Here is an 8,356-nt window from a genome sequence, read left to right as displayed (position 1 = left end):
AAATGGACCGACCAAACCACCCATACAGCCTCAGAAATCAACAAATACCATATATCCACTGGGTTTTCAAATTAGTGATGTTTTCGTGCACACACGTAAAGATCTGAAGTCTACAGTAATTCTGTTTGCCACTTTATAAAGAGTTTCCAGATGTGGAATCTACACTTACATGTATTCACAAACATGGAGATTGTGGTAAATCAGGGATCTTATTTGCATAAACTAATGTTTTAAGAAATTAAATTTGGAGAACAGACTTGGAACTGTAGATTTGTGCCAGATTCGCCCCGTCCATTCTTAGCATGAATCTACAGTTCCTTGTCCATTCTCATTGACCCAATCAGCGAATCATAGACACTCTAAAAAGTCCCGGGTCAGATTCGACCAAAATCCAGATCAGATTTGACCTGACAATTTTCCGGGTCAAAATAACACTTCTCTGAGTCACCTTTCTAGCCATTTGACCAAGAAAATTATCATTTTGACCCAGAAGAGTGTCAGGTCCAATCTGACCCGGTTGCAGAGCTATATCTAACCGGACTTTAAGAGTGTCAGTTTGACTTTGATGACAAACTACGGTGACATATGTAGAGGGTGAACAGCTAATTGTCTTATAGTGTGACCCTACTGACCATCTGAATCCAGAATGTGTTATGATGTTTATCTTTACAGATAATATGCAACATTTTTTTTGGCTGTAATTTTTAGAAATGGATAGATTCGGGGGGTTAGTATTTTATGGCAAGAATTGTTACACTGACTTGTTTGAAGTTTCTGTGTTCTTAGATGCAGGGAAAAAAACCCCAAAACCAACCATGTTCTTGTAGTCTGGATGTTCATAGGTGTGTAATGGATTGCAATTATTCAGACTAACTAAACATAATAAATTGGGGGAAGTTTAAAAAAAAAAAAAACACTTTTTTCCCAACGCTGATACAAAAATACCACTTTTCTTAAAAATGTCAGCACACGAGGTGCCATGATTTTACAGGATGCTTAAGACTGTCATTCATTGACAGTCCAGTAAGGTTTTTCATAACAATTTGGAAGTTTTTTTTTTAAGTTTGCAAATGTTGTATATTCCCTTTAAATTTCAAACAGGCATCCTAGAATGACACATATTTTAATTATCTGTGTTTTTGTGGGTTTTTTTGTTAGGTTTCTTGGGGGTGTTTGTTTGTTTGTTTGTTTGTTGGTGGTTTTTTTTCATTGCACAATTCCTGAACTTCACATTCTTCGTTATTGTTTTACGTAGATAGTGAACAGCTAATTGTCTTACATGCTGTGCGACCCTACTGACCTACATCAAGAATGTCTTACAATGTTTGCCTTTGAGAATGGTCCTGCTTAGGATTGAAACATTAGGCTCTCTAAGTTTGTTGATTTTCTTGTAAATTTCATTTCCTTTTATGGAGAATGTTATCATTTTGATATTGTTATGCATAGTACATGTAATTCTAGAGCGAGCTTGGCGAGGGAGAATTAAAATATAACCCTAAGTGATGGGAAGAGGGAGTGTAACTTATGCCGTCCACGCAATGCCCAGTTGTCACCAAGTTTCAACACAGTCAGTCTGGGCATGTCACCTACAGCCGAGGCAATGTGTGGAATGTCTGACCGTGTCAAACCGCAATTGTTCAGGTCCAGCTTATTTAAGTGCATCATTTTGGGTAATTCCTTGGCCCACAAGTCAGCACATTCACCCAATGACCAGTTGCCACCAAGATGCAAGTCAGTCAGTCTGGGCATGTTACCTACAGCCGAGGCAATGTGTGGAATGTCTGACCGTGTCAAACCGCAATAGTTCAGGTCCAGCTTATTTAAGTGCATCATATTGGGCAATTCCTTGGCCCACACTGCAGCACATCCACCCAATGACTTGTTGAGACCAAGATGCAAGTCAGTCAGTCTGGGCATGTTACCTACAGCCGAGGCAATGTGTGGAATGTCTGACTGTGTCAAACCGCAATAGTTCAGGTTCAGCTTACTTAAGTGCATCATATTGGGTAATTCCTTGGCCCATGACACAGCACATTCACCCAATGGATCGTTGCCACCAAGATCCAAGTCAGTCAGTCTGGGCATGTTACCTACAGCCGAGGCAATGTGTGGAATGTCTGACTGTGTCAAATCACAATTGCCCAGATCCAGCTTATTTAAGTGCATCATTTTTGGCAATTCCTTGGCCCACAACACAGCAAATTCACCCAATGAATTGTTGCTATGAAGATACAAGTCAGTCAGTTTGGGCATGTTACCTTCAGCCGAGGCAATGTGTTCAATGTCTGTGCTCTGAAGTTTGCACTCCCTTACTTCAAGTTTCTCGAGGCTTGTCAAGTGTTTGATATGGGCCCATTCTACAGCTCTACCTCCCAATGTATTGCAATCATATATTTTAAGACTGGTCAAGAGATTGTTGCATTTCAGTGATGCCAGGATTTTCTCAAGCTCACCCTTCCCTAAAGTACAGCAGGAGAGCATCAGATTCCTGAGGTTTTCCATGTAACCCAGGGCAAAGGCTAAACCACTGACCGAAGACACAGAATAAATCCAAATGGTTTCAATGCATGAGAGTTGTGGTGCCTGGATGTCTGACCTACAGATCATTTTAAGAAGGCATATGAGAATACGGAATTCATTATTGTTACCCACCTTGATATCTGATGGGATGAGTGAGTTGCTGGTTAGACATTGTGGGATCTCTTTGGATTGGCTTTCAAAAAAACAGTGTTGACTAATTAATTGTATAACATGTGATTGATACATGGGCTTATGTCGATCCTTGTTGAATTTACAGTCAAGCAATCTAACAATGTCAGTCATGCACTTTTCATTGTCACCACAACAAAAACGCAAAAGAAAATCATTTGAAACGACACCCTCAATTGTCTGACATAGTTGCCTTAAATTGTTTTGAAATTTTCCGAATGGAAAAACTTTGTACAAAAATCCCTGGTTTGACATATGTACACTTTGCAAGTATTTACCAGCACAGTATTCCTGAATAGTCTTGTGCATGAATTGTATGTTGTTGTGACATTTGAGGTTTTTGATAACTCTCTGCTGGGTTAGGATGCCTGCTTTCAGTGCCAGGTCCAGCGCATTTTGTTCAAACTCATCTTTTTGAAATGAGAAGTTCTGGTCAGCACTTACGAATCCCCTCAGTGCAGTTTTTCCTATGGCAATCACTGTTTTTGATGCATCTTCGGAGCTACATGTATATCCTTTTCTTGTGAACATGTAATCAACTGCCTCAGTGAAGAGGCGTGAAGTTGTTTCGGGGAGTTGTTTTTTCTCCCTCCACAACAAACACATGAGAAGGAGAAGCATTGGATTCTTGGAGAAATCGAGCAGCGTGTTGGATTTTTCAATGTTTTGGATCAGTGCACTGCCACTAATAGGATCTTTGTAATAGAATTTCAGAATGTATTCATTAACATCCTCTTTGGTAAACCCCAGAACCTCTACGTGTGTGCAAGGATTTTGGACAAGTGATTTTGACATCAATTTCTCAAGATGAGAGGGGCGAGTTGACACCAGGACGAAACAATCCCTGTATTCTGTTCTACTAAGCGCTTTTAGGGTAGACCCGAATGAGGCTGCATCAAGCGTTTTGGTCCTCATTTCATCAAAACCATCCAAAAGTATCAAGACCTTATTTGAGTTGTCCTGAATGAATTTATCAAGTTCAACTTTGGCTACTCCTGACTTTACGCCTAAAAGTTGATCAAAAATGGAATCAACAAGATCAGATTCTTGAAACAGGGCATACATTTTTAAAAGAAAGACAAGCTTGAATCTTTTCAGGATTTCACATGCCTCATCAGCCCAGTCATATGCAATCTTGTCAAAAATGGTTGACTTCCCCACACCACCAATGCCAAATAAAATAGCACGATTGAACTCAGTTTCAGGCCAATCTTTAAATATTTTGTCATACTCTGTGGAATATACAGTTTCCTCAGAGTATTCTTCTTCTACAGTACCTTTCTTTGTTCTAACCCGCAATTTAGTGTAAATGCCAACAATGGGTCTTTGATCATCGGGAACCCCAGGGTTCAACTGAACATAGCTACCCGTTGTCTTGTAACATTTCCTTAAAAGGTCCCTGGCCTTGTTACCGACTTCTTGGTTGAGATCCCCCACTCTCGATACTTGGTCTGGTTTCTGACTCTGTGGATTTACTCCTGTTGAGGTCAAACAAGCAACAAGTACATGTTATAGTAAGCAGGAGGTCATGGGTTCGAGTCCCACCAAAGTGATTTTTTCTCATGAACACTCGAGACAACACTAAGTATAGTGGAATCCAGTGATCAGAATCAGAAGCTTTTACTGCGGTGGTGTCACGCTCATGCGCATGCTGCTCGCGTTCTTAAAGACGAGGCGCACGCATTTTGGTATTCCAATTGGTGGAAGGAGCCCGAAGTGTGGGTATACATACCTGAGCGCAACTCACGCAAGCCTTTTTCGACACTGCAGTAAATGGCTGCCGCCAGATTTGTCTTTACAGTGTTTATACAATACATGTATGTCGGTGGAGGGCAAAACCCAATATTGAATGTACATGTATTATTTCAGTTTAACATTTTTCTGAAACGATTGAATAGTCTTCCTCTACTGAGGCAAACATGTAAAAGAAATGGTGACTTGGGATTTACAGTTTGTTAATAAGGCAGTGTACAAAATAAATTTGCCCCCCTCCCCCCCAAAATAATCAAATGAATATTTTGGCTTTTGTACCATCTGTTGGACACAATCTTGTCAGATGTCGTTTAATAGTATTTACACATTGTTTTTTTTTACACTGACAACAATAAATTCAGACCAAAAAAAATGCATTTGGAGGCCACCAAAACTTGATTCCATTTTTCCCCGGTTTCTTTTTTTTCCCACATGTGATTCACACAATACGGAGTGCCATTTGGTGTGGGTATACATTACAAGACTCCTAATGTGGTCAACATGTGGTTTATATCGTAGCAACAAAAAATGTAGACTCTTTCGTGGAATTGGCAATCCGTCTTTTGTGTCCATGTTTCTGTAGTATATCATCTCCATCCCCCTCTCCTACAATATATACAATAATATCTGACCCAAGATATCAAGTAGTGTAACAAACAAGATCATATTTACCTGCTCCATCTGACGACAAGTTGTAAGTGACACTAACTTCACCTGAACCAGTGGCAGTAATGATAGGATTGTTTCTACCGCTGACTGTGCCCATGTTTCCGGTGGCTCCAGTTTGTTGTGGGGAATCTAAAATCAGAAGAATTCAAACATCCTTTAAAGGATACCGACAAAATGATTCATGTACTCTAGTACATCTCCAGTTGTCCGTTTTTGGAAGGTAGAGTAGATCATTTGTCATATTTGCATTTGTTTCTTTTGAAGTAAAAAAAATCCTCAAAATCTAAAGATGGGTGCTCAACAACTAACCTGCTAAACTTTCAGCTCAGTGAATGCTGTAATATTCCGAGAAAATCTCGATTCAGGATCTCGATTTCAAATCAAATTTGCAGAGCCTTGTTTTGAATTGATTGCAGCCGATTGCAACGACACTATGTCACGCACTGACCAAACAAATAATAGCAACCACGCACGCATGTGCATCGTGTCAATGCTCACCCGCACCCATTCAAAGATTCACCCAATTACAAACCAACTACTAATGGAAATTTCCAAAAATTGTTCAATTCCCAATCTTTGGTAATGACTTCTTTTAATGTCTTCTTTGTCCAATTACTATCTTCAAAACAAAGTAAGCTTTCAAAAATAATTTGGTCAGTTACTTTTTGGATAGCTGCAAATGATCTACTCTACCTTTAAAGAAGATACATGTATATAGAGAAATCTGACTGTCCAAAGTTGAAACCTGCAACTTCAAAAAAAATCTTGGGGTGTGTGTGAATGTGTGAGTTGAGTGGAGAGGGGGAGTTAATACTCCTCCCTCCCTCATTGTCCCCATGCAAATGGTCTAGCTTCTAAATGTACTCACCTATTGCAGCTGAGGGGGTGGGTACCTGTGCCTCCTGTTGCATCGTGGTAGGGACATCAGTCTGGCAGGCTGCTTCAGATTGAGCAGCCATGGTACTTTGGATCACCCAGCCACAAATGGAAGTCCTGTTTGCCAATGATAAATGAAAAGCTGTAACACACTGGTCTTCATTCCAGCTTCAATCTCATTCTTAAGCATGAAAACTTGTAACTACAATGCCATTTATGTTTGGAATAAAGACTAGAGGGAAATTCCACGCGGAAGTGATCTTTAGAGCTACATGAATCACAAGCTCAAATGTGGTATGAAATTAAAGGAAACAACAAGACCTTTTATTTTAATGGTGTGCCAGTGAGTTGGAATTGGACAGTTGGAAACTGCACCAGAATAATTCACAGTTGACTATCAGTCAGTGAGATCAGTAAACTGCAACTGAAAAACTTCTTAACCCTAACAATCCCCGTCCAGTCAAATTCCTACAGCAGGATTTGTTGGAGTCTGTTGGAGTGAGTACTGCACTAGTAAATGCTTTACATGGGGTGTATAGTCATACCACCATAATCAGAGTCCGACAGTTTGGGTCCAGAGTTTGCCATATAGTGTTAGAATTTGCAAGAGTGAGGAAGGTTCCTAGTAAATCACTCAAGGGGTTTAGGGTTACACCTGACATTTAATACAATCCATGAAACCAAAATAAGAACCCCAAAGCAAAAAGAAATGAACCATTGTTCTGGCAAAACTTACAGTTGAGTTCGTAGCAGGTTGATTCAGAGACGTCCAAGCATTACAGCCCTGTACATGAAGCTGCCGCACCCAACAATCCCATGACCACCTGACGGAACTATATTATGCAAATTAATCCCTCAATAAACCTCCATATATGGCATTGACTCAAACTTTACAAAAGTTACAAGGTCATGATTCACAAGTGCTTTGAAATTCTGTCACATGCAAGCAGTTTGCATCCAATATGAAACAAGACATTGCACTATCCATATTTGTCCTAATATTAGTCTGGAGAATATCTTAATAAAAAATAAAGGCTATTTTTTTATCCTGGAAACCCTGCGCATCGATACAAATACATAACCCACATTTGTCCCAGCAGGCCTCCAAAAATTGTGTAGCCTACATTGGGTTTTCCCAATATTGTCAACAGCTAGCCTGGAGACAACAATGGAAAGTTTTGTGTGGTCTGCTGTCATGCAAAGATCTACAAAGTTGACGAGTCAATGGGTGACCTTTCTTTTCAAATGACGTGATTTCATGAGTTCACAAGTGCTATTTTTAGCTCAGCATCTATTCAATGCAACTAATTCACTTTTGAGGCTTTAGTCAACACGTAGGTGTATATTGACCTCAACAGCTTGGTATACAGCAAAAGCATATCTAGTGACATATTTGTAATACCCGCATTATGAGGAACTACACTCAACCAAAAAAGAAAGACCTCCCTAATATTTTGTTGTCTAACTCAAAAACTACTGCGCACATCTTGCTCAAATTACAACTAATCAGTACAGAAATTCCTTAGCAATCCAGCCATACTCTTCGTTTGGCCCAAAACAGTGATAATGTGTACAAAATTATGCAATTTATGACAAATGCTACCAAACAAACATTGCACTTTTGTATAGGTGCAAGGTGAGTGTGAACCACAACTTGCATGTATACAAAAGTACAACTGTTTTCGGTATCATTTGTCATAAATTGCATCATGTCGTACACATTATCACTGTTTTGAGCCTAAAAAAGAGTATGGCTGGATTGCTAAAGAATTTCTTTACTGATTGGTTGTTATTTGAGTGAGAGGTCAGTAGTTTTTGAGTTAGACCAAAAAGTATTGGAAGGGGGGGGACTTTCTTTTTTGGTTGAGTGTATGATACAATGCAATTTGAAAGTGCTTGAATAAGTATTTGCAAGTAGGCCTACATCCTAAAGCTGGCACTAATGTATTGCCCGATTCTATAGAAGCATCAGGCCTTTTCAATAGCCAATCCGACAGTCCAATTAAATTGTTACAAATATATTGAAAAAAAAACTTAGCTAAAGTTCATCTTCAACCTGTCACTTCCTGCACAAAACCCTGATGCTTTCACCAAGAAATCCAGCCGCAAATTAAAGACGGACAACAGTTTTAAAACTTAGATTTCAATTTCTCAAGTTGGAGAATCCAGCGGTTGAATAGCAGGAGGTCGTGGGTTCGAGTCCCATAAGCTTGCTTGCCAAGGGTTTTTGGATAGAATTCTTTATGTCACCAGCAGTTTTTTTCTTTCTTTAATAGGTAATTTCTTTACGTCGTCTCGATTCTTCATAAGAATAACTACGCAAATCGTAAACAAACAAGAAATTAAGGGG

At 39.5% G+C, this 8,356-nt stretch overlaps 1 protein-coding gene across 1 annotated transcript; it reads right to left on the bottom strand.

The window, feature by feature from the left end:
• Nucleotides 1–786: 786 nt before the first annotated feature.
• Nucleotides 787–5,303, bottom strand: LOC119719560 (NACHT, LRR and PYD domains-containing protein 3-like). The gene is made up of 2 exons (XM_038189032.1): nucleotides 5,134–5,303; nucleotides 787–4,187 (listed from the first exon to the last, which is right to left on the bottom strand). Exons 1-2 carry the CDS (start codon nucleotides 5,225–5,227, stop codon nucleotides 1,483–1,485), a joined length of 2,799 nt encoding a protein of 932 aa, XP_038044960.1. The 5' UTR covers nucleotides 5,228–5,303; the 3' UTR covers nucleotides 787–1,482.
• Between the last annotated feature and the right edge of the window lie 3,053 nt (nucleotides 5,304–8,356).

Source organism: Patiria miniata, unplaced genomic scaffold (assembly GCF_015706575.1).
Source record: "Patiria miniata isolate m_02_andy unplaced genomic scaffold, ASM1570657v1 HiC_scaffold_8, whole genome shotgun sequence".
NCBI classification, from domain to species: Eukaryota; Metazoa; Echinodermata; class Asteroidea; order Valvatida; family Asterinidae; genus Patiria; species Patiria miniata.
This window is presented reverse-complemented; position numbering and strand designations above follow the sequence as displayed.